We start from the raw sequence: 25,276 nt of genomic DNA on the forward strand, positions 1-25,276 counted from the left end.
CGGGGAGGAAGATGGGGAACTGTCTGAAAGGTTCAGGAGCTGTGCTCCTGTGAGCTCCTGCTGAATCTGAGGCCTGCTTATGCTGGAAGAAAAATCTTATTTGTTTCAAAGTTGTCACTTGACTTCTCTTTAGTTCTGCGGCCACAAACTTAACGCTGCTGCCCTTTCAAGATGATGATTGTTAATTGCATATCTTCTTTCAGGACTCACTCAGCGTTTTCCTCGGTGTTCAGCGAACACCGCAAAGTTTCCAGGCAAAGTTTGGTGGAATCTCAGAAAGACATGCTACCGAATCGTCGAACACAACTGGTTCGAGAGCTTCATCGTGTTCATGATTCTGCTGAGCAGCGGGGCTTTGGTGGGTGTCAAATGCGTCTGATCTCTTTAGGGGGAAGAAATCACAGGTTTCTAAACTGGTGTCCTGTTGCAATGCAAGGGGTGAGGGGGGGGGGGGCGGGGACCAGGAGCCTGCATGCCCGTTTCTCCAGATTGAAAAATCTGATCCAGGGACTGGTGCTGTCATTGATGCTTCAAAAGGGAAACGGAAGGACAGTTCTATTTATTAAAACGTTTATACTCTGATTTTCTCCCCCAGTGGGAAACCCAAAGTGGATCACAAAATTGTTGTCCTCAACCATTTTATCCTCAAAACATCCCTGAGAGAGGCCTGGTCCGGGGTCACCCAGTGAGTTTCCATGACACAGTAGGGATTTGAACCTGGGTCTCTTGGTCCTAGTCTGACACCCAAACTATTACAGTTTGGTGTAGTGGTTAAGTGTGCGGACTCTTATCTGGGAGAACCGGCTTTGATTCCCCACTCCTCCGCTTGCAGCTGCTGAAATGGCCTTAGGTCAGCCATAGCTCTATGGGGCTCCCGAAATGGGAGCACATACGGCCGGGGCTGTGCAGACTGCACTGGCTGCCAATTACATACCGAGTCCAGTACAAAGTGTTGGTCATTACCTTTAAAGCCTTATATGGCCGAGGACCAGCCTACCTAAGGGACCGTCTCTCCCCATATGAACCTTAGAGGGCACTGAGGTCAGTGGGAAAAAATAAAATGGCGATCCCTGGGCCGAGAGAGGTCAAGCTCCAAAACACTAGAGCTCAGGCCTTTTCAGCTGCGGCCCCTGCGCTGTGGAATCAGCTTCCGGAGGAAGTGCGGGCCCTGCAGAACCTTGACCAGTTCCGCAGGGCCTGCAAGACCGTCCTTTTCAAACAAGCGTATATCGACATCGACTGCTGAATTGCTGCGAATAAAGGATCCGCCATCTACATTACTATCGAACCATTTAAACTGGCAGAATCAGCGTCACGGAACTAACCATTACTACTGCCAGGTAAATTTAAAAATCTAAACTAACTTAAATTATGTATTTTAAATCTACTAACTGGTTTTTATATGTTTAATTTTAATTGTTAAATTTAAAATTTTTATCTATTAATGTAAATGTATAAAATGTTGTTAGCCGCCCTGAGCCGCCTAGGCGGGGAGGGCGGGATACAAATAAAATCTATTATTATTATTATTATTATTATTATTATTATTATTATTATTATTATTATTACAGTTGTCCTTGAAAGGGCAGCTTCTGTCAGAACTGTCTCAGCCCCACCCACCTCACAGGATGTCTGTTTTGGGGGAAGAAGATAAAAAAGATTGTAAGCCACTCTGAGACTCTGATTCAGAGAGAAGGGCGGGGTATAAATCTATGGTCTTCTTTTTCTTCTACCCCATGCTGACTCTTAGTCTTCTGTACTCCACAGATTCTCACAGAAAGTCATGTAATATTTAATTAAGTTTGATGAGGGTTCCCAGATCAGATTTTTCAGCCTGGGAAACACACATAGTATATCTTCAAGTTGGGTATGTTTTGTCTTGAGAGCCAGTTTGGTATAATGGCTAAGAGCAGCAGACTCTAATCTGGAGAACTGGGTTTGATTCTTCACTCCTCTGCATGCAGCCAGCTGAGTGACCTTGGGCCAATCACATTTCTCTGTGAGCTCTCTTTTAGTCCTTCCTCCTTCACAGGGTGTTTGTTGTGGGGAGAGGAAGGGAAAGGAGGATTTACTTTAGAAATTGGCATGTGTGCCACTTGCCACAACTTAGGGCTTTTCTGCAATCTCATTTTCCTTGCCTTTCCATTTCTTTGATTTTGCCCCCCGTTCTGCTCATGTTTTGCTCCCTCTAGTGTTCAATTTGATATTATACCAGTTTATGTCCAGAACAAAAGTCTGAATCCAGTGGCATCTTTAAGATCAATAAAGTTTTATTCTGGGTACAAGCTTTCATATGCATGCACACTTCCATGCAGATGTAAATTTCAGGTTTTTATTCTGAACATAAAGTAGTGTAACATCAAATCAGCCACTAGAGGAGGCAAAAAACATGTGGAATGGAACCTCCCCCCCCCCCATGAGAATTTACAAGCAAGAAAATTCTATTTGTTGACTGAGAATTGATGGCACTGTACGCCACCACCCATTGCCTGGGTTCACTGAGGAAAGAGGGACAGAGGCAGGCAGGGGACGATGCCAAGGGGCAGAGAAAAGGGAAATAACAGTGATGATCACTGAACAAGAAATGTCTGCTTGTTTACTTAACCTGTTAAAAATTGCTGAGAAATTGCTGAGCAGTCGTGTTAGAACTGATAAAAGGAAGTCCTTCTTCACCCAAAGGGTGATTAACATGTGGAATTCACTGCCACAGGAGGTGGTGGCGGCTACAAGCATAGACACCTTCAAGAAGGGATTGGATAAGCCTATGGAGCAAAGGTCCTTCAGGGGCTATTAACCACAGCTTATCATTGGAACTCTCTGTCTGGGGCAGTGATGCTCTGTATTCTTGTGCTTTTGTGGGGGGGCGCACAGTGAAAGGGCTTCTAGCCCCACTGGTGGACCTCTTGATGGCACTTGGTTTTTTTGGCCACTGTGTGACACAGAGTGTTGGACTGGATGGGCCATTGGCCTGATCCAACATGGCTTCTCTTATATAACAGGGGTGGCAGGCAAACTCATTTGTTATGAGGGCTGAATCTGACACAAATGAGACCTTGTTGGGCCGGGCCATGTCATGTTAAGATTAGGTAGCAGAGATATAAATTTTATAAAGGACACAGACAAACACAATTAAAGATTTTTTAACAACTTAAAATAAAACATGCTTAAAACATTAGCACTCTTTGGTCTTAAGTGTGCTTTCTTTGCATTTCTCCCATGGGATCCAAGGAACTAGGCAAAGGAAGTTCTGGCTATTTCCTTCCTTCTCAAGGGACCAGGAGGGGGAGGAGCCTCAGACAATAGAAGGAAAAGAGGCTTGGCTCAGTAGCTCTGCTGTGTGATTGAGAGAACCTGGCAGAGCAAGCTATCCTTCCCCCTGGCGAAGACTCAGCCAATGGAGAAAACAAAGGTTTTGCTCTGTAGCTCCAGAGCAACTGAGCAAGCTTTGCAAAGCAACCTGTGATGCAGAAGGAAGCAAGAGGGTGGGAGAAGGAAACAGACAAGAGCCAGTTGCTCAGGGGCCTGATAGGAGCCCTCTGGGGCCTCATATGGCCCCGTGCTGCATGTTTGACACCCCTTTGTTAAAATTTCCATTTATTTGATACAACAGTAAGTCAGTTACATTGCAGATCAGTTTTTCTGGATTTTAATAGTCGCATTGCTTCATGTTTCTCAGTAGCCAACTAATATGAAAATGCACATTAAAATATTAAAAATAGCATTTCTCCTTCTCCCACAAACACCCTTATTTTCATGAGAACGCATTCATGAGAGAGCTCCTAATCTTAATGCTTTTTGTGTGGTAGGATTGCGAAACTGTAGTATAGACACAGCCCTAAGAAAAGACTTCAGAATATGCTGCAAATGGAAAGTTCTACATGGGTGATTGTCAATGAACTGAGCACAGCAGAAGGCTTATGCATGCGTTTTTCATTGCAGGCATTTGAAGACGTACACTTGAACGAGAGAGGCAATGTTAAAATTATGCTCGAATACGCTGACAAGATATTCACTTACATCTTTATCTTGGAGATGCTGTTGAAATGGGTGGCTTATGGGTTCTACAAATATTTCACAAACGCTTGGTGTTGGCTTGATTTCCTAATTGTGGATGTAAGTACCGGATCCGTACAGTCTTGTCACCTGGATTACTTATTAGATGCCAACCGGCTGAAACCCTTCTGCCCAAGACAGACCGACCAATGGCCTGATTGGTACATGGTATTCTCCACTGGCCACACCTCTATCACCTTGGAAGCCACGGAGATATGTGTGTGTGGCTTTTACGTGTACACCTCCCAAGCTGGTTTGGAAATCTCAGCCTGTATTTGCACAGATGTGTGGTAGGGGCAATATTTGGCAAGAAATGAGAGAGAGAGAGACAGACAGACACACAGGTCTTTTATTAAACGAAATAGATCTTTAAGTACAGCATCCTGACCTGGGTAGCCCAATCAGGCCTGGTCTCATCAGATCTCAGAAGCTAAGTTGGGCTGACACTGACAAGTACTTGGATGGGAGACCACCTTGAAATACCAGAGCCAGGAGGCAGGGGCTGGCTTTAGTCAGCCATGTCTCTCAATACCCTCCACGCCTCCAGTGGGGCTCAGTCACCAGAGGTCACTATGACTTCCAGGTGCACACATATGCACTCACACACAAATGGACATAAAAATACAGAAATACCCTCCAAACACACTCCTTTAACGACGATGATAGAGAGTTGGGAATTAATGGTCTTTCACATCCCCTACCACATGATCCTTAACTGGCAATACTGGAGATTGAAACCAGTCCCTTCTGCATGCCAAACAGAGGCTCTGCCACTGAGCCATGGCCCTTTATACTGACTACTGGTCCTTCTACCCTAACATTGTGTTCTCTGATTGTTGAATGGCTCTCCAGGGTCTTTCCCAAACTCTTCGAGTTAGTTATGTGAGGGACTGATTCTGCAAACTTCTCCTTTGAAAACATGTACCCCATCCCTGAGTTATGTTATAATATAAGTTACGGAATAAAATAAATTAATATAATATAAGTTACGGAATAAAATAAATAAATGTCCCACAACTAGTGAGCTAGGAGGAAAGGAGATAATTCAAGTCTGGATTTGTTTTTCTCAGATCAGAGGCTAAAGTTGTTTTATACCAGGGTCCCCAGCACAGAGCCTTTGGGTGGGCGCACACTGACTCCCTTTCTGGCACCCGCCAAGTGTCTTTAGGAATGGGGAGGGGACAGGTAGGGCTTATGGTTGACTATTGGAGATTTGATTGGCTGTTCAGATTGGAGATTTGATTGGCTGTTCAGATTTGTTTTTAAAATGTTGCTTTGGCAGCAGCTCCCATCGCGGCACAAGGATCATCATGGTGGCAGCCATTTTGGGGGTGGCTCCACCTCCCAAAGCGGCTGTTTTGCGGCAGCCATTTTGTGGCTGCATCTATCACACTGTGTCAGGATTCCGAAAGAGTCTGCGGGCACAAAGAAGGTTTGGGGACCCTGTGTGATGCAATCATTTTGATGTTAAGGGGAGGATGCGCAATATATTTGTAACACTGTGCTTTATGCTTCATTCCCACCCCCCCACCCCCATTGTCCTGTTTCTTCAGGTCTCTGTAGTAACTCTCATAGCCACTTTGGCTAAGAAATCGGACATGGGCCCCATGAAATCCCTCCGGACCCTACGAGCCTTGAGGCCGTTAAGAGCCCTATCACGATTTGAAGGGATGAGGGTAAGAAGAATGGAATTCACCAGTAGGAGTTAAGCTTATGAATAGGATAAGTCTGTTTGTGTGTAAATTACTGGAGCTGTTTGGTTAATATAGCAGAATTTGTCCAGCTATAGAAGTATGATGATGGTATTGGATTTATATCCTGCCCTATACTCTAAATCTCAGAGTCTCAGAGCAGTCACAATCTCCTTTTACCTCCCCGCCCCCACACAACAGACGCCCTGTGAGCAAAGTTCCCTTTAAACTACAGTCTTGTGAGCAAAAATTCTACTTAGTGAGCTGCTGGCATTAAAGTTGTGAGCTACTGCATAAATTATTGTGCTCTGCGGTCATCCTTCCTGAGCTAAGACAAAAATGTGTGAGCTGGAAACTAAAAATCTGTGAGTTTAGAGGGAACACCACCTGTGAGGTAGGTAGGGCTGAGAAAGCTCTTACAGCAGCTGCCCTTTCAAGGACAACCTCTGCGAGAGCTATGGCTGACCCAAGGCCATTCCAACAGCTGCAAGTGAAGGAGTGGGGAATCAAACCCAGTTCTCTCAGATAAGAGTCTGCGCACTTAACCATTATACCAAACTGGCTCTCATGGTATTACATGCAATAAATAAGCCCCCCCTCTTAAGAAGTATGTTGCAAAAGTAGATTCAGTTCACATCCATATTGCAGCTGAAAGGAAAATTAGAAACCTAATCTGAAGAATATTGTTCCTTATTATTATTATTATTTATTTGATTTATATCCCGCCCTACCCCACTGAGGCGGGCTCAGGGCGGCTCACAATACAGAAATTCTAACATAGAATTCAAATTTTAAATATAATAACAATTTACATAGTTAAGAAATTAAAACATTAAAAACAGTGCATCCGTCCAACAACATGCAATCTGTACACTTCCTTCAGTTTTTTGGTACTTTGGTGGTTTGGTACCGGTCAGTTATAGGCCAACCGGAAGAGGACTGTCTTACAGGCCCTGCGGAATTGTCCAATATCCCGCAGGGCCCTGACCTCTTCCGGTAACTGGTTCCACCAGCAAGGGGCTGTTATTGAGAAGGCCCTGTCTCTGGTTGACTTCAACGGGGCCTCCTTTGGCCCAAGGATTACGAGCAGATTTTGGGAGCCAGATCGCAGTACTCTCTGGGGAACATATGGGAAGAGACGGTCCCTAAGGTAGGCAGGTCCTAGACCATATAGGGCTTTAAAGGTAATAACTGTCAGAACTGGAACGAACTTCAGACGATTCCAAGACTTGTTGCAAAGTATAGAATCTTTATTAGAGAACTACAGTGCTAGAGCTACGAGATAACAGTAATGCCGAGCCCGGCATTTGGTTACATTTTATGCCTTCAGCAAAAGTATAATAAAACGATTATTCACACGGGTTACAGACAAGCGTCTCCTTTCCCAGCTCTGTTATCAGGAGGGAGGATGCTCTCCCATCTCGAAGGCCAAACGGCCCGGCTTCAAAGGGCACCTGTGGATGTTGACCAGAGCCTATCTGTTACCCTTCAGTGAGCACAGAGTATTTGGAATATTTGCAAGGCACTTGTGTTAATTGCTTAGGCTATATATTCTGGGTTAGAGTTAGGTTACAATATGGAGTCAGTCTGGCTAACAATAGGCAGAGAAAGTTACAAGTTCTGACAATAACCAGCACCTTGTACCGGACTCGGTATATTATTGGCAGCCAGTGCAGTCCCCGAAGGCCCAGCTGAATGTGCTCCCATCTAGGGAACCCTAATAGCAGCCAGGCAGCGGCGTTCTGCACTAGCTGCAACTTCCGGGTTCGGCACAGGGGCAACCCCATGTAGAGGGCATTACAGTAATCCAACCTTGAGGTGACCGTTGCATGGATCACTGTTGCTAGATCGTCCCGCTCCAGGAAGGGAGCCAACTGCCTCGCCCGCCTGAGATGAAAATGGACACAAATGGACAAAGCCCATTCAGTATAATTTTCCTCTAAGTAGACCTGCTTTACTAGGGATGGGCATGAACCAGAAAAATGTGGTTCTGTTTGTGGTATGCCTGGTTCAAGGGCCATGAACTGAACAGAACCGAGAGACTTCCAAACTAACTGAACTAGTTCATGAAAGTTCATGATGTGGTAGAATGCCTCCCTTGGTGTGCTAGAGACACCAAGCTCACAGGTGATCTTTGGCTGACTCTCCTCTACCTGCTGTCCAAGCTTGGTGAGCATTGGATTTACAGGATCTGAGTGAGAGCCAGTTTGGTGTAATGGTTAAGTGTGCAAACTCTTATCTGGGAGAACCGGGTTTGATTCCCCACTCCTCCACTTGCAGCTGCTGGGGTGGCCTTGGGTCAGCCATAGCTCTCACAGGAGTTGTCCTTGAAAGAGCAGCTGCTGGGAGAACCCTCTCCAGCCCCACCCACCTCACAGGGTGTCTGTTGTGGGAGAGGAAGGTAAAGGAGATTGTGAGCCGCTCTGAGACTCTTCAGAGTGGAGGGCGGGATATAAATCCAATCCCATCTACCTCACAGGGTGTCTGTTGTGGGGGGAGAATACATAGGAGATTGTAAGCCGCTCTGAGTCTCTGATTCAGGGAGAAGGGTAGGGTATAAATCTCCAGTTCTTCTTCTTCTTCTTATGTTCCCTCGAAGGTGCCCCCAGGAACGTGCTTTTTGGGGAAATAACTGGGGCAGGTTCAGGAGTATATAGAAGTAGCCAGAGGCATCAGACTCTCAAAGGACCTCTCACAGGTGCTCCTCTACACGCTCATCAAGTCATGTGCAGATTGAAGACAGTTTATCTGGAAATGTACCCATTCCATGTGTGGCGGACCGGTCCTGCATCTGCTAGCTGGCCCCGGCCCTGTCCACCCCTTCCTGGTATGCTGACCTGAAGGGGCAGTTCCACTTTGCTGCCTCAGGGTATTCGCTGCCACCACTGTCCCTCTCTGGGCTCTGGTTAGGCAGGACAGCCTCCTAACCTCCCTCTCGACTCGTAAGAACCCTTCTCGGGACTTCCTAGGGTGCTTTGGCACTCCCTTGGAGAGTTGGCAACCATCCACTGTGCCACTTCTCTCCACTTCTAGTTGTCCTTGAAAGGGCAGCTGCTGGGAGAACCCTCTCCAGCCCCACCCACCTCACAGGGTGTCTGTTGTGGGGGAGGGGAGGTAAAGGAGATTGTGAGCCACTCTGAGACTCTTCGGAGTGGAGGGCGGGATATAAATCCAATATCTTCTTCTACCTCACAGGGTGTCTGTTGTGGGGGAAGAAGGGAAAGGAGATTGTGAGCCGCTCTGAGACTCTTTGGAGTGGAGGGCGGGATATAAATCCAATATCTTCATCTACCTCACAGGGTGTCTTTTTTTGGGGGGGGGGACTAGGTGGTACGAAGGGACTCCACTTCAAACAGACAAAATATTTATTTACAGGATATAACTATGTACAGGGATTTTAAAATAGTGAACAGAAGAAACAAATCAAAGCAAGGAAAAAAACGCTCCTTCTCTCCCTATTATAATACTTGCTCTAACCGGATGACATACAGGGCAGGCATGTTTGCACGATTGTTGCAAGCTTGACCATACCTTCCTCAGACTGTTTCCATACTAACTGATTAACTGCCAACGTTAACTGAGGGTTTCCCTCCCCAAATCACCAATATAAATTGCAGTTCCCACCCAGGAACTGGTTTACCCTCCTGCGGCCTTTCTCCACACCATGAACCGCCACAAACTGCCCGCGAATGGCTTAAAAATCCATGAAAATATGTGACAGTAGCACGAACTTCGGTTCACGAACCACGAACCGGCTGAAATTCATCATGAACTTTCATTCATGAGCTGGTTCGTGCCCATTCCTGCCGCTTACGATCGCTCCTTCTATTGCTTGTTACTGCAATACAGAAGCCATTCATCCTTCTCCCAAGAAGGTGCCATCATTTTTTAATGTGTGCGTGAACATTAGAAATTTAAAGGGGAGAAGGGATACAAATGGTCTTTCGGAACTGAAAGCTCAGCAGCATTCACAGGTTGGAACGTTTCAGATGGGATTTTCAGAAGCAACCCCCAATTCGATTGCTGACTTAACTAAAACTTATCTTGAATATTTGATGGGGACACTGGATTTAAAGAGAACGCCCATCTAAACGGTGGGCGGGAAACTGAAATCACAGAGCACCATTATTTTTATTTTTTAGGCTATTTTGGATCTGCTTTGCTCTGTTAACAGAGAGCAAGAAAAAAAATCCTATGGATGAGCTTTCCTTGTATAATGATAGCGTTCAGGGCTTTTTTTGCAGAAAAAGCCAGCAGGAACTCATTTGCATATTAGGCCACACCCACTGACATCAACGTTGCTTCACACAGGGCTTTTTGTAGGGAAAGCCAGCAGGAACTCATTTGCATATTAGGCCACACCCCCTGCAATCAACATTGTTTCACACAGGGCTTTTTTTGTAGGAAAAGCCCAGCAGGAACTCATTTGCATATTAAGCCACACCCCTGATGCCAAGCCAGCCGGAACTGTGTTCCTGTGCATTCCTGCCCCAAAAAAGCCCTGATAGCGTTTGTTGACAGATAAAATACTAATCTATTGTGTCTCAGTACAAAACAACATCTTATTTTACAGATGGCCTTCATATTAATTATTTTGCAATCTGAAAATATATTCACATTTAAAGGGATTGGTCAAATTTCAACTGCTAAAAAATCCGCAAATTCCTTAATTGTTGGATTGCCTGACCTTATTGCTCATTCTTCCCTGTCCCCTTCTCTCTCCTTCTGTTCTTCCTTGACTTTCCCCTTCCATTCTCTTTCCCTTAAAGGTGGTGGTTAATGCTTTGGTTGGAGCTATCCCTTCCATCATGAACGTTCTCTTGGTCTGCCTCATTTTCTGGCTTATCTTCAGCATTGTGGGAGTCAACCTTTTCTCTGGGAAGTTTGGGAAATGCATTAACTTTACGGAAGAGAATGCCAGATTAAACATCAATATTACTAACAGGATCCAATGCCAGCTATACAATGACACTGGAAGAATATACTGGACAACAGTTAAAGTGAACTTTAATAATGTTGGCTCTGGTTATTTGGCTCTCCTTCAAGTGGTAAGTTTTACTGTGTATTGTGGGCCTCCTACAGTTTTCTAACTTCAGATAGCTTCACTCTAGCTGCCATAAGAACATAAGAGAAGTCATGTTGGATCAGGCCAATGGCCCATCAAGTCCAACACTCTGTGTCACACAGTGGCCAAAAACCCCAGGTGCCATCAGGAGGTCCACCAGTGGGGCTGGGACACTGGAAGCCCTCCCACTGTTGCCCCCCCCACCCGCACCAAGAATACAGAGCATCACTTGCCCCAGACAGAGAATTACATCTATACCGTGTGGCTAAGAGAACATAAGAACATAAGAGAAGCCATGTTGAATCAGGCCAGTGGCCCATCCAGTCCAACACTCTGTGTCACACAGTGGCCAAAAACCCCAGGTGCCATCAGGAAGTCCACCAGTGGGGCCGGGACACTGGAAGCCCTCCCACTGTTGCCCCCCCAAGCACCAAGAATACAGAGCATCACTTGCCCCAGACAGAATGTTCCATCTATATCTTGTGGCAGATAGCCATCGATGGACCTCTGCTCCACATACTTATCCAATCCCCTCTTGAAGCCATCTGTGCATGTAGCTGCCACTGCCTCCTGTGGCAGTGAATTCCATGTGTTAATCACCCTTTGGGTGAAGAAGTACTTGCCATTTTGGAGAGGTGGCAAAAAGTAAAAAGGTCTGAACAATTAAATCATATCCCTCCATTTTCCTTTAAGGTAAGTATCACATTTGCCCAGTAGATGGAACAGTCATGTTACATCTTACTCATAAGGTGGAAATCACCTACAGATAGAAGTTTATCTCAGTTTCAGACCTTCCTCATACGAAGCTTCCTGACGCTGAATCACTCTTGATCCATTGAGGTCAGTATTGTCATCTCAGAGTGGCAGCGGCTCTCTAGGGGTTTTCATATCACCTACTGTTGGGTCTTTTTTAACTGGAAATGCTGGGGGTTGAACACCCGGGGCCTTTTGCATGCCAAGCAAATGCTCTAACTCTGAGCCACAGCCCCTTCTTCAGTCAACAAAGCTAATTCTTTTGCAAGCTTAACAATTTTTTAAAAGGTAAATGTAAGTCCCCTGTGAAAGCTGCCGACCCGTGTTGCTGACCCATGGCAGACTTTTCTTGGCAGACTTTTTAATGGGGTGGTTTGCCATTGCCTTCCCCAGTCATCTACACTGTCCCCCCCAGCAAGCTGGGGACTCATTTGACCGACCGTGGAAGATGGAAAGCTGAGTCGACCTTGAGCCAGCTACCTGAACCCAGCTTCTGCCAGGATCAAACTCGGGTCGTGAGCAGAGTTTAGGACTGCAGTACTGCAGCTGACCACTCTGCACCACAGGGCTGCTTTAACAATTTTACCCCATGCCAATTTATCTTGGCCAAAGTTAGAGTGTTAAAACCCCAAGGTTCTGGGGTTATCCCTAGATCTTTCTCAGGAAACTTGCGTGTTATGCTTCATCAAGCCACTTCTGATTTATGATGACCCTATGGAGCGATGGCTTCCAAAACGTGATTGAGAGCCTTGCAAACTGAGGACAGTGGTTTCCTTGACTGAGTCCATCCATCTCATGTCGGGTCTTCCTTTTTTCCCTGCTGCCTTCAACTTTTCCTAGAGTGACTGGAGAGGAGGCGGCTGAGAGGTGATAGGATCACCATCTCCAAGGTCTTGAAGGGCTGTCATATAGAGGATGTTGTGGAATTGTTTTCTGTGGCCCCAGAAGGTTGGACCAGAACCAGTGGGTTGAAATTAAATCAAAAGAGTTTCTGGCTCAATATTAGGAAGAACTTCCTGACCGTTAGAGCGGTTCCTCAGTGGAACAGACTTCCCCGGGAGGTGGTGGGCTCTCCTTCTTTGGAGGCTAGATGATCATCAGACAGCAATGAAGATCCTGTGAATGTAGGGGGAGGTATTTGTGAGTTTCCTGCATTGCGTAGGGGGTTGGACTAGATGACCCTGGAGGTCCCTTCCAACTCTATGATTCTATGGCTGTCTTTTCCATTGAACATTGTCTTCTCATGATGGGACCAAAGTACAATGGCTTCAGTTTAGTAATACAGCTAAAGCTTTATCCTTTAAGACATCGGTGGCCAAAGCGCGGCTTGGGAGCCACATGTGGCTCTTTCCCACATATTGTGTGGCTGTCAAAATCCCCACTGCCCTGTTGGCCAGCTTGGAGAAGGCGTTTGTCTCTTTAAATCCCTTCTCCAAGCCAAGCCAGCAGGTGGCTTGAAAAATGCACTTAAAGTTGCTTACTTCCACCCCTCCCTTCCTGCTCTCAAACATCTGATGTTCATGTCTTGTGGCTCTCAAACATCTGACATTTATTCTGTGTAGCTCTTAAGCTGAGCAAGTTTGGCCACACCTGCAATAATAAAAGATGCCGTGTTCGATGGTGCTCTTTTAAATAACATTTAACATAATCAACAACGCCGCCCCCCCCCCCAATCTTAAATTCCTTAAGATTGGTCAGAAATGTCATCCGTCTCTCTGCCAACTTTTAATATGACCATGAGCTATAAAACTCCATTCTTTATCGGCTCTGTTTCATCTACTTACCCAGAAGCAAGGGTGCGGGCACTTCTGCAGTAAAAACAGTTGCAAAGAATCCAGCCAGCCTACCTTGGTGCGTTCCTCATGGGTTTTTTTTTTTGCTCTGTCTTTTCTAGGCAACATTCAAAGGTTGGATGGAAATAATGTACGCGGCAGTTGATGCAACAGGAGTAAGTACCGGATGCGCATGCTTTGGCTTCTCTTTGGGCTCATTATAATACAAACTTTCCCCCCTGTACTGTTGTGGAAAGTGCTCTCAAGTTGCCGTTGACTTGTAGCGAGCCCCATAGGGTTTGCCAGGCAAAGGACAAGCAGAGGTGGTTTGCCATTGCTTGCCTTTCCAGAGCAACTCTGGACTTCCTTGGCAAATTTCCCATTCAAGTTCTAACCACAGCCAACCTTGCTTGGTTTCCAAGATCTGATAAGCTCAAGGTGGAGAGCCCGTTTGGTGTAGTGGTAAAGTGCCCGGAGTCTTCTCTGGGAGAACCAGGTTTGATTCCCCACTCCTCCACTTGCACCTGCTGGAATGGCCTTGGGTCAGCCATAGCTCTCACAGAGCAGTCCTTGAAAGGGCAGCTTCTGGGAGAGCTCTCTCAACCCCAGCCACCTCACAGGGTGTCTGTTGTGGGGGTGGGGGGGGAAGGAAAGGAGATTGTGACCACTCTGAGCTCAAGAGTATAGTGCGAGATATAAATCTAGTATCATCTTCTTCTAGTATGGGCTATCCAGGTCAGAGATTCATTACGGCTAGGGAAGAGAACGAATCAGCCCGTGAACGAAAGTTCGTGATGAATTTTAGTGGTTCATGAACAGAAGTTTGTGCCATGAAATTCCATGAACTTTTAAGCAGTTCGTTGGCAGTTTGTGAATGGTAGAAAGCAAGGGGTTAAAAGGCTTGGAATCCCTTGAAACCCCTGCTTCCCACACCCTGCTGCTCAGCTGCTTTTTGTGGCAGGGGTATAAAGGGACTCTGAATCGTTTATAGAATCATAGAATCATGGAGCTTGAAGGGGCCATACCGACCATCTAACTCAACTCCCTGCTCTATTGGACATTGGATTTATATTCCGCCCTCCACTCAAGAGTCTCAGAGCGGCTCACAATCTCGTTTATCTCCCTCCCCCACAACAGACACCCTGTGAGGTGGGTGGGGCTGGTTCTCCTGGAAGCCTCCCAGTTCAATACATGAATTAGCCTGCATTCCTCCATGTTCCAAATGTTTCTTGACCAGGAGGAAATTAGGTCAACTTTTTTTTTTTACTAGAATTCTAAATTTGTATGTGGAGGGTAGGCTTTTTTTTAAATCTGTGGGAATATTCAGATGTTCAGTCCCTCATCAGCCACTGAAAATGGCATACGCCATAACTGCTACACTGGGATGCCAGCCTTCAGATGGGACCTGGGGATCCCTCAGAATTAAAACTCATTTCCAGACTACAGAGGTCAGTTCCTCTGCAGAGAATGGATGCTTTGGAGGGTGGGCTGGATGGCATTGTTCTCCACCAAAGTCCCTGACCTCTGCAGGTTCCACCCCCAAAACTCTAGGAGCTTCCCCACTCCTTCACTTGCACCTGCTGGAATGGCCTTGAGTCAGCCATAGCTCAGGCAGAGGTTGTCCTTGAAAGGGCAGCTGCTGTGAGAGTCCTCTCAGCCCCACCCACCTCACAGAGTGTCTGTTGTGAGGGAGGAAGAGAAAGGAGATTGTGAGCCGCTCTGAGACTCTGAATTTTGGAGTGGAGGGCGGGATATAAATCCAATGTCTTCTTTTTCTTCTTCCTCCCAGTCTAGCTTTGGCAGCTTTGGCAACCCTACCCCTCCATCCCTTCCAGTGGCCAGAGAGAGGATCTGGCAACCCTATAACATTGCCCTCAGTAGGTATGCCAACATCCAGGTGTGACCTGGAGCTCTCCTGGAATTACAACTGATCTCCAGGTGACAGAGAGCAGTTCCCCTGGAGGAAATGGCTGCTTTAGAGGACAGGCTTTGCGGCTTGATAAGGTGGTGAGACCCTTCCCCTCCCCAGATTCCCAGGCTCCACCCCCAAATCTCTAAGAATTTCCCAAACCCAGCATTGGCGACTGTAACCCAGTTTGGTGTAGTGGTTAAGTGTGCGGACTCTTATCTGGGAGAACCGGGTTTGATTCCCCACTCCTCCACTTGCACCTGCTGGAATGGCCTTGGGTTTGCCATAGCTCTGGCAGAGGTTGTCCTTGAAAGGGCAGCTGCTGTGAGAGCCCTCTCAGCCCCACCCACCTCACAGGGTGTCTGTTGTGGGGGAGGAAGGTAAAGGAGATTGTGAGCCGCTCTGAGACTCTTCGGAGTGGAGGGCGGGATATAAATCCAATATCTTCTTCTTCTTCTAACCCAGGGTGTGGTTTAAAAGCGTGGTGCTGTTCTGAGAATGCTAAGGAAGTTTGTAAGTAGACTGGGCGAGAGATTCAAAGGAATCCATAAATTTAATGCAGTAAGTTTGGTGAAGGAAAAGTGGAGTCTATCATTGCCTAGGAAGGGCGTTGTAAGAGTTTCAGACATCTACTGAAGCAGTTTCTTGGTACATTGCTGCTTCTCTCAGCAAACGCTTCAAGGGAATCGGTATGTTTATACTACATTAAATAATGTGTTTAGCAACTGGGGTTTTTTTTGCTATTCTTACATAGTAAAATACAGTTGCAAAACACATTATTTAGTGTAGTGTGAACACACCGTAAGATACCACAAGTCATGGGAAATATACCATACCATACCAAACCTTTAACGGCATAACAGTTGCAAATAAAAATACACAGAATATAAAAATTTAAACATTGGAGATAAAATCAAAAGGAAACCGAGCTTACAGATGCATTCATACACGGTCAGATTTAAATTGAAGGATGTCAGCCAAAAATTTTGCCCCAGCCTCGCTAACTTCCCCCTCAGTATCGTTCAATAAATAATAACAGGGTGGCAGAAGAGACAGATCTGGGGAGAAAGAAAGCTTGCAAAATAACTCTTTACGGAGGTTATGATAAAAGGAACAATCAAGCGATATATCCTGAATTGAGTCGGGAATATTCGCTCCACAGAAACAGAGTCTGTCGCCTAAAGGGACTCGATGATAACTCCCTTGTAAAACTTTGGAGGGAAACGCATTTAGTCTAGCCAACATAAATGCCCTGCGATGACTTGGAATGGTTAAGTCTGCTAGATAATGGGACATTTTACCGCAGAAAGGATAAAGACCTAAGGAAGCTGGGGAGCAAATATAAGGGTCTGTTGGACATAGTATACGCTTGGAGTCCAGGATCTCATGGGAAATATAATAATACAGCAACTGGAGGACTAATAATATGTTCATTAGGCCCACAAGGGCATAGTACCAAGGGCTCTCTGCCCACCTATACAGCTTCCTTGCCCTCTTTCCCCCCTTTCCTTTCTTACTTATCTTTCCATTTTTCCTTTCATATCTGTAGGACGAACGTCAGCCAGTTTTTGAAAACAGCGTATACATGTATATGTATTTTGTGATTTTTATCATCTTTGGATCGTTCTTCACTATGAACCTTTTCGTTGGTGTCATTATCGACAATTTTAATCAGCAAAAGAAAAAGATAAGTATATGGAACTTGTTTCCCTGTTTGCCTCTTCACCGAGAAAACTTGAAGAAAACAGAGGGTGCCTTCTATTGAACATATGAACATGTGAAGCTGCCTTATACTGAATCAGACACTTGGTCCATCAAAGTCAGTATTGTCTTCTCAGACTGGCAGTGGCTCTCCAGGGTCTCAAGCTGAGGTTTTTCACACCTATTTGCCTGGACCCTTTTTAGTTGCAGATGCCGGGGATTGAACCTGGGACCTTCTGCTTCCCAAGCAGACGCTCTACCACTGAGCCACCGTCCCTCCCCTATTGGACCAGGGTCCTTTAAGGAAAGAATAGGCTTGCTTTTGAATTAGGCAAAGATTTTGACTGATTTCTCACTAGGCTTGTTCTGGTCTTGGAGCCCTTCCCCCCCCCCCCAGCACTTCTGTCCGATTTTGCGGGGCTGCAACTTGCCCCACCTCTTTCCCATGGTAAGCAAGATCCTCTGAAAACCAGTTTCTGCTTGCCGTGGGAAAGAGGCAAGGCAAGTCGCAGCCCTGCAGCAGCGTGTGCAAAAGCGGGGTATGGGGTGGGTGGGAGGGGGAAGGGCTCCGATACTGGAACAAGCCTAGTTAGAAATCAGTCTTTCATTTTACGTCAGCCTTCTATTTTGTATACTGGTTGAAGCTAATAAACTTAAGAAATATAAACTTAGTAGACACTCAGGCCCACTCTTACCTACACTGTAAGTGGAAATCTTTCCTTCGCTAGAACACTGGCTCTGCAACATGTTGTCAAACAGTAACACAAGAGGTTCTGCACTGACCTTCAATTCTCTCTCCTCTCCTCCCCTTTCTTTTCTTTTCCTTTCCTCTTTCTACCTCCCCAATTTTTCTTTAACAGAAATTGCTTTGCAAACCCGTTGACTTGTTTATACACATATTTCTCTGCGTACTATCGTTGTGAACTCTGCCTTACCTCAGGGAACTGTTCTGTGTTAGGGTTGCCAATTCAAGAAATATCTGGGGACTTTGCGGGTGGAGCCAGAAAACTTTGGGGGTGGGGCCAGGAGACATTGGGGGTGGAGCCAGGAGCAAGGTTGGAACAAGTACAATTGAACTCCAAAGGGAGTTCTGGCCATCACATTTCAAGGGACTGCACACCTTTTCAATGCCTTCCCTCCATTAGAAATAATGAATAGGGGCACCTTCTTTGGGGGCTCATAAAATTGGCCCCCGTGGTCCAATCCTTTTGAAACTTGGAGGATGTTTTGAGGAAAGGCATCAGATGCTATGCTGCAAATTTGGTGCCTCTGCCTCAAAGAACATTCCCCTCCAGAGCCCAAGATACCTGCGGATCAATTCCCCATTATTCCCTATGGGAATTGTTCTCCATAGGGAATAATAGAGTGTCCAGTAGACATTTCCTCCCCCCCACTTTCTAAAGCTTTCTAATGCGGGGGGGAAGGCCTCCAAACTGGGGAATCCCCTGCCGGCTCCCTCTCTCTCACACACACACTTACTGGGTCTGGTTCCTCCACAACTTTACTTGCTCTGAAAATGAAAGCAAAAGAAATGGAGGGTCTTTGCTTTGACAAAACTGCTACTGACCCTTCCCCATGAAACGCTTCCTGTTTCTTGCTTCCTGCTCAACTTTACACATTTTAAAAACGGACCTGTTTGCAGGTTTCTAAACCTGCCTGAGCTCTAGAGGTACATGGTGACTGTGAGGGCGGGGCTTCCCCCCGCCTACCAGCTGGGGGCGGGGCTTCCCACCGCCGACGACTGTAAAACGGGGGATCCTCCGCTGGGACCTGGGGATTGGGAAGCCTATTCTGCGTTTTAATTTTAATATTACATCCATTGTCGTTTTGGAATGTTCAATAAAGATAATTTCAAGCTAAAAAAGAGAGAAGAAGCTAATGCAGCTGTTGTGGGAGTGCCGTAGGTTGGCTGACATGGCTGCTCTATTGTGTCAGGAGTCTAAAACACCTCAGAGCAGGTATTGCAGCCCTTTTGAGCCGGTGGACAACCCGCCCTCTTCATTGAGAGCCAGTTTGGTGTAGTGGTTAAGTGCTTGAACTCTTATCTGGGGGAACCAGGTTTGATTCCCCACTCCTCCACTTGCACCTGCTAGCATGGCCTTGGGTCAGCCATAGCTCTGGCAGAGGTTGTCCTTGAAAGGGCAGCTGCTGGGAGAGCCCTCTCCAGCTCCACCCACCTCACAGGGTGTCTGTTGTGGGGGAGGAAGGTAAAGGAGATTGTGAGCTGCTCTGAGACTCTTCGGAGTGGAGGGCGGGATATAAATCCAATATCTTCATCTACCTCACAGGGTGTCTGTTGTGGGGGAGGAAGGTAAAAGAGATTGTGAGCCGCTCTGAGACTCTTTGGAGTGGAGGGCGGGATATAAATCCAATATCTATAAATCCAGTATTTTCTTATTGCTACCGTCAACTTTATTCTGGGTTATTAAAAAGGAGCCCTGAGGCAACTTAAAGACAACATCTTATTGCAGCACATGTTATTCATGGACTGGGGTTAGGGATACCAGCCTCCGGGTGGGACTTGGAGATCCCCCAGAATTCCAGCTCATCTCCAGACTACGGAGATCAGCTCCCCAGAAGAAAATGGCTGCTTCAAAGGAAGGGCCTTCAACCCCCTAATCACTGTGGTTGCCCTCCTCTGTACTTTTTCCAGCTCTGCCATGCCCTTTTTGATATGGTGAGACCACAGGACAACGGTTTGCCTTAAACCACCCCTCCTCGTCTCTGGTTTACGTGAGACTTGAACCAAGATGCCTCAAATCAACATCCAACTTCTCTCCCTCTTGATAGGTCTTCCTTTTTAAATTGTAGCCTCTACGGCCGTTAAGGTACTTCACTTGTTCAGCTCTGGTTTGGATATAGTAACGCATACCTAAAAGATCGGATGTTTGCAGATCCAAAGGAAAGTAAATGGGATTTTTAAAAAGGGCCAGGGTTTTAGGATTCTTGCGGTTAAACAGTATTCAGGTTTCCTCCAATAATATCCATTGCATTTCTTCCATGCACTTAGGTGGAGAAGACATTTTTATGACGGAGGAGCAGAAAAAATACTACAACGCCATGAAGAAACTGGGATCCAAGAAACCTCAAAAGCCCATCCCAAGACCCCTGGTGAGATGCGATTCTAGGTTTATGATGGTAGTGGCTGGGAGCAGTGTTGATATTGATGATGATATTGGATTTATGTTGGATTTATATCCCATCCTATACTCTGAATCTCAGAATCTCAGAGTGGTCACGATCTCCTTTACCTCCCCACCCCCCCACAACAGACACCCTGTAAGGCAGGTGGGGCTGAGAGCTCTCCCAGAAGCTGTCCTTTCAAGGACAACTCTGCAAGAGCTATGCTGACCCAAGTCCATTCCAGCAGCTGCAAGTGGAGGAGTGGGGAATCAAATCCGGTTCTCCCAGATAAGAGTCCGCACACTTAACCACTACACCAAACTGGCTCTTAGGCAGGCAGATGATCTCTACAGGGGAGTAGATAAAAAGTTTCCAGGAGATCCCAAGGATGCCACAAAAGGAATGGAAATTGAGAAGGGACCATGCCTCAGTGGTAGAGCATCTCCCTGGCATGCAAAACGTTCAGTTCCCAACACTTCCTATATAGAGGGCCAGGTAGCAGGAGATGTGAAAGACCACCTCCTGAGACCTTGGAGAGCCACTGTTAGCCTGAGTAGACAATACTAATTTTGATGGGCGAAAGGTCTGATTCAGTATAACACAGCTTTGTGTAATCAGAGTCCAAGAGATCCTGGGCACGCAGCGAGAAATCTTGGGGGCATGGTTCATCTATTTTTGATCACCATCTGGGAATTGCAGCAAATAAACCTGGAAAGTATTTGGCCTGGAAACTGAAAAAAAAGAGAGAAAGTAAAATCATTAATAAAATTTTGGTTGATGGGAGAGAGTTTGTAGATCAAGAAGGAATAAAGAGAGAATTTTTCAAGTACTATGCGGAATTATTTAAAGGTGTTAAAGTAAAGAAAGAAAAGATGGAAGCGTATTTACAAAATATTAAAATAGCACCCTTAACAGAAAGCATGGAAAAAGTTTTGAATTATCCAATTGAGAAAATAGAAATTGAAGCAGCAATTAATACAATGGAAAATGGAAAGGCACCTGGGCCAGATGGATATACAGCTAAATTTTTTAAAACCTTCAAAGAGGAATTAATACTGAAACTTCAGAAATTGATGAACATTAGTAGAGGGGAAAATACCAAATACATGGAAAGAAGCTGTTATTTCGTTGATTCCAATAGAAGATAGAGATGTTACGAATGTAAAAAATTACAGACCAATTTCATTATTAAACAATGACTATAAAATATATACAAGAATCTTGGCAGAACGGCTTAAACAATATTTGATAAATTTTATAAAGGAGGAACAAGCGGGATTTCTTCCCAAAAGGCAAATAAGAGACAATATTAGAACGGTTGTAAATATTGTGGAATATTATGAAAGACATCCAGAAAAAGAAGTTGCATTATTCTTTGCAGATGCAGAGAAAGCATTTGATAATTTAAATTGGGACTTTATGTTTGCAATAACGGAGAAAATGAAATCGGGGGAAAACTTTATAAGGATGATAAAAGCAATATATACTGAACAACGTGCAAGGTTATGCATAAATGCAGATCTTACAGAAGATATGATAATTAGCAAAGGTACAAGACTAGGCTGTCCGCTTTCCCCATTATTGTTTATAATGACTCTTGAAATTCTATTGATGCAAATCCAAGAAGACAAAGAAATAGAAGGACTAAAAGTAAAAGGATTTACTTATAAATATAGGGCATTTGCAGATGATATAATGTTTATAAATGAAAATCCCATACAAGTAACACCATCTGGAAATTGTGCTATCTGTTCTGTACAGTTTTTAATATTGGAACGTTGTTTGAATTGTTTTAACCAGGGCTTTTTTTTGTAGCAGGAACTCCTTTGCCTATTAGGCCACACACCCCTGATGCAGCCAATCCTCCAAGAGCTTCCAGGGCTCTTCGTACAGGGCCTACTGTAAGCTCCAGAAGGATTGGCTACATCAGGGGGTGTGTCCTAATATGCAAAGGGGTTCCTGCTACAAAAAAAGCCCTTTTTAAAACTATTTCATCACTGATGTAACCCCCCTGAGCCCTGCAGTGCAGGGGAGGGCGGGATAGAAATCCAATAAAATAAATAAAAAGGGATAAGTTGTAGCTAACTCTATTATCTACTGAACAACTTTCCTCCTCATCCCCCAGAACAAATACCAAGGATTCATCTATGACATTGTCACTCGCCAAGCTTTTGATGTCGCCATCATGGTCCTCATTTGCCTTAATATGGTCACCATGATGGTGGAAACAGACGACCAGTCCCCAGAGAAGTCGTACGTCCTTAACAAAATCAACATTCTCTTCATCACCATCTTCACGGCGGAGTGCGTCATGAAGATGGTAGCTCTGAGATACTACTTCTTCACTAACGGATGGAATATTTTTGACTTGGTGGTCGTGATCATGTCCATTGTTGGTAAGTTGGTAGCACTGAGCGGTTCGTCCCGTTGACTTTGTCCGGTTTTCAACGAGCCAGTCAAAGTTAAGTATTTTAAACAGGGCTGATTTTGAGTGGCAGTGGGCATCACGTTCCCAGCCTCCACTTCTACTCAGAACATGCCCTCTTTCCCTCCCATCCACCTGCATGCCTTCCACTATGCATGTTTACCATAGCCCTGCAGCTAGGGTTGCCATCTCCAGGCTGGGAAATTCCTGCCACTGTGGAATTTCCCATTTCATCAAGTAATGGCAGGACAAATGTTTGTCAGGGATGCTCTAGGCCAGGGCAGGTCAAAATTACTTATTTATTTATTACCTCCTATATATATCCTACCCTGAGTCTGTTCGCGGAGAGAGTGGGATATATATAGGAGGTAAGAAATAAATAATAATAAATAAATAAGAGCCACAAAGAATAAGTGTCAGATGTTTGAGAGCCACAAGACAGGAAGGGAGGGAGGGAGGGAGGAAGGAAGGAAGGAAGGAAGGAAGGAAGGAAGGAAGGAAGGAAGGAAGGAAGGAAGGAAGGAAGGAAGGAAGGAAGGAAGGAAGGAAGGAAGGAAGGAAAATAGTTGGGGAGTGGGGAGGGAGAGGTGGAAAGAAAGCACATTTAACTTGCATTCTCCAAGGCGCTGGATGGCTTGGTTAGGAGGTGATTTAAAGAGAGAAATTCCCTCTCCAAGCCAGCTGGTGGGGTGATGGGGCCTTTAAGAGCCACACAATATGTGTGAAAGAGCCACACTTTGGCCACCCCTGCTCTAGGCTGCTCTTGCATTGAACAGGGCGTTGGACTGGATGGCCTGTATGGCCCCTTCCAGCTCTATGATTCTGTGCTTCTATCAGACCCATTAGGGAATAATCTGGTTCAAGGGGAAAAGTTCAAGGTTTTCATTACCGCTTTCTCCTTTTCAGGCAGCGTGCTTTCCGGCCTCGTGGTTTCTTTCTCGCCCACGCTTTTCCGGGTGATCCGCTTGGTTCGGATCGGGCGAATACTCCGGCTCATTCGATCCGCCAGAGGAATCCGGACTCTCCTTTTTGCCTTGATGATGTCCCTCCCTGCCCTGTTCAATATCGGCCTCCTGCTTTTCTTGGTCATGTTCATTTATGCAGTTTTTGGCATGGCCAACTTTGCCTATGTTATAAGGGAGGCCGGGATTGACGACATGTTCAATTTTGAGACCTTCGGCAACAGCATGATCTGTCTCTTCCAAATCACCACTTCCGCTGGCTGGGATGGCCTGCTGAGCCCCATATTGAACACGGGCCCACCATACTGTGATCCAGGTGTCAACTGTGGGAACCCTGCAGTGGGCATAATATTCTTTGTGACGTACATCATCATCTCCTTTCTCATTGTTGTGAACATGTACATCGCCGTTATTTTAGAGAACTTCAACGTGGCCACAGAGGAGAGTACTGAACCTTTAGGAGATGATGATTTTGAGATGTTTTACGAAGTGTGGGAGAAATTTGACCCGAAAGCGACCCAGTTCATCACGTACTCTAAACTCTCCGACTTCGCAAATACTCTGTCAGATCCTCTACGCATCCCCAAGCCAAACACGCTGGAACTGGTTGCAATGAATCTTCCCATGGTGAGTGGTGAAAAGATCCACTGCTTGGACATCCTGTTTGCCTTCACAAAAAGGGTGCTTGGGGACTCGGAGGGGATGGACACTCTGAAAGTACAGATGGAGGAAAAATTCATGGTGGCCAACCCATCCAAAGCTTCTTATGAGCCTATCAACACCACCCTGAAATGGAAACAAGAAGAGGCATCTGCCACAGTGATCCAGAGGGCCTTTCGGGTTTATTTGCTCCAGAGGTCCATGAAACAGGCCAGCTTCTTACACCGCCGCGAAACTTGCGACGGTGATGTCCTTGAACAAGATGCTCCAGAGAAAGGAGGTCTCCTCTTGCTGACGATGAATCAAAACTATGTCCGAAGTCCCGACAAATCCCAAACGCCCTCCTTAGAATCTATCCCTCCATCTTACAGCACCGTTACTGGAGCCGCTGATGATGGCCCTGAGAAGGAAACAAAAGAATCTCCCAAAAGATACGACCCCAAGGACAGTCAGCCATCTGCAGACAAAGGCAAGGAGTCCAGCATGTAAATATTTGTCAGGGAGTGCTTAAATAACTTCAATACGAAGATACAGTGTGGCAAAAACACCGAGCTATGGCCTTCTTATGAAACACGTTCAAGAATCTATGGAGACTCTGCCCTTTAAACTCTGGACATTTTGGTTGGGATTGATTTTTGAGTTTACCGCCATTTACTTGGCTGCATGCGTAGGAAGGATCCGTGAAAGTTCATCATAACCATTAAATCTGGATCTTCTCTCTGATTTGGATGCTGTTGCTGTGATGACTGATAGGGTGGTTGGTCTCTTGCGGTGGCAAAATGAATGTATGGTCCCTTCTATATGAACCAGAATCCAACTTTTTCTGGTCTGGAGGTACAATTGACAACCTAGGAAACACACTGAATGTTCTCTACTATCGTAGGTCCCCCAAGCTCCGATTGGCTACCAGTATAGGCTTTTGATTGGCTTGGAATTCCAAATAACTCTTATGAGGTAGAAGAAGAAGAAGAAGAATTGCAGATTTATACCCCGCCCTTCTCTCTGAATCAGAGACTCAGAGCGGCTTACAATCTCTCATATCTTCTCCCCCCACAACAGACACCCTGTGAGGTGGGGGGCTGGAGAGGGCTCTCACAGCAGCTGCCCTTTCAAGGACAACCTCTGCCAGAGCTATGGCTGACCCAAGGCCATTCCAGCAGGT

General features: G+C 45.8%; 1 protein-coding gene across 1 annotated transcript in view; it reads left to right on the forward strand.

The window, feature by feature from the left end:
• LOC132578352 (sodium channel protein type 5 subunit alpha-like) overlaps positions 1 to 24,603 on the forward strand; it is a 111,261-nt gene extending 86,658 nt beyond the window's left edge. Inside the window, exons 34-42 of the mRNA XM_060248296.1 lie at positions 204 to 358; positions 3,940 to 4,113; positions 5,607 to 5,729; positions 10,514 to 10,792; positions 13,457 to 13,510; positions 16,793 to 16,934; positions 19,955 to 20,055; positions 22,193 to 22,463; positions 23,399 to 24,603. Coding sequence (XP_060104279.1) covers positions 204 to 358; positions 3,940 to 4,113; positions 5,607 to 5,729; positions 10,514 to 10,792; positions 13,457 to 13,510; positions 16,793 to 16,934; positions 19,955 to 20,055; positions 22,193 to 22,463; positions 23,399 to 24,603 — 2,504 coding nt within the window. The remainder of the gene's footprint in view (positions 1 to 203; positions 359 to 3,939; positions 4,114 to 5,606; positions 5,730 to 10,513; positions 10,793 to 13,456; positions 13,511 to 16,792; positions 16,935 to 19,954; positions 20,056 to 22,192; positions 22,464 to 23,398) is intronic.
• The last annotated feature ends 673 nt before the right edge of the window (positions 24,604 to 25,276 follow it).

Source organism: Heteronotia binoei, chromosome 10, assembly GCF_032191835.1.
Source record: "Heteronotia binoei isolate CCM8104 ecotype False Entrance Well chromosome 10, APGP_CSIRO_Hbin_v1, whole genome shotgun sequence".
Classification (NCBI taxonomy): domain Eukaryota; kingdom Metazoa; phylum Chordata; class Lepidosauria; order Squamata; family Gekkonidae; genus Heteronotia; species Heteronotia binoei.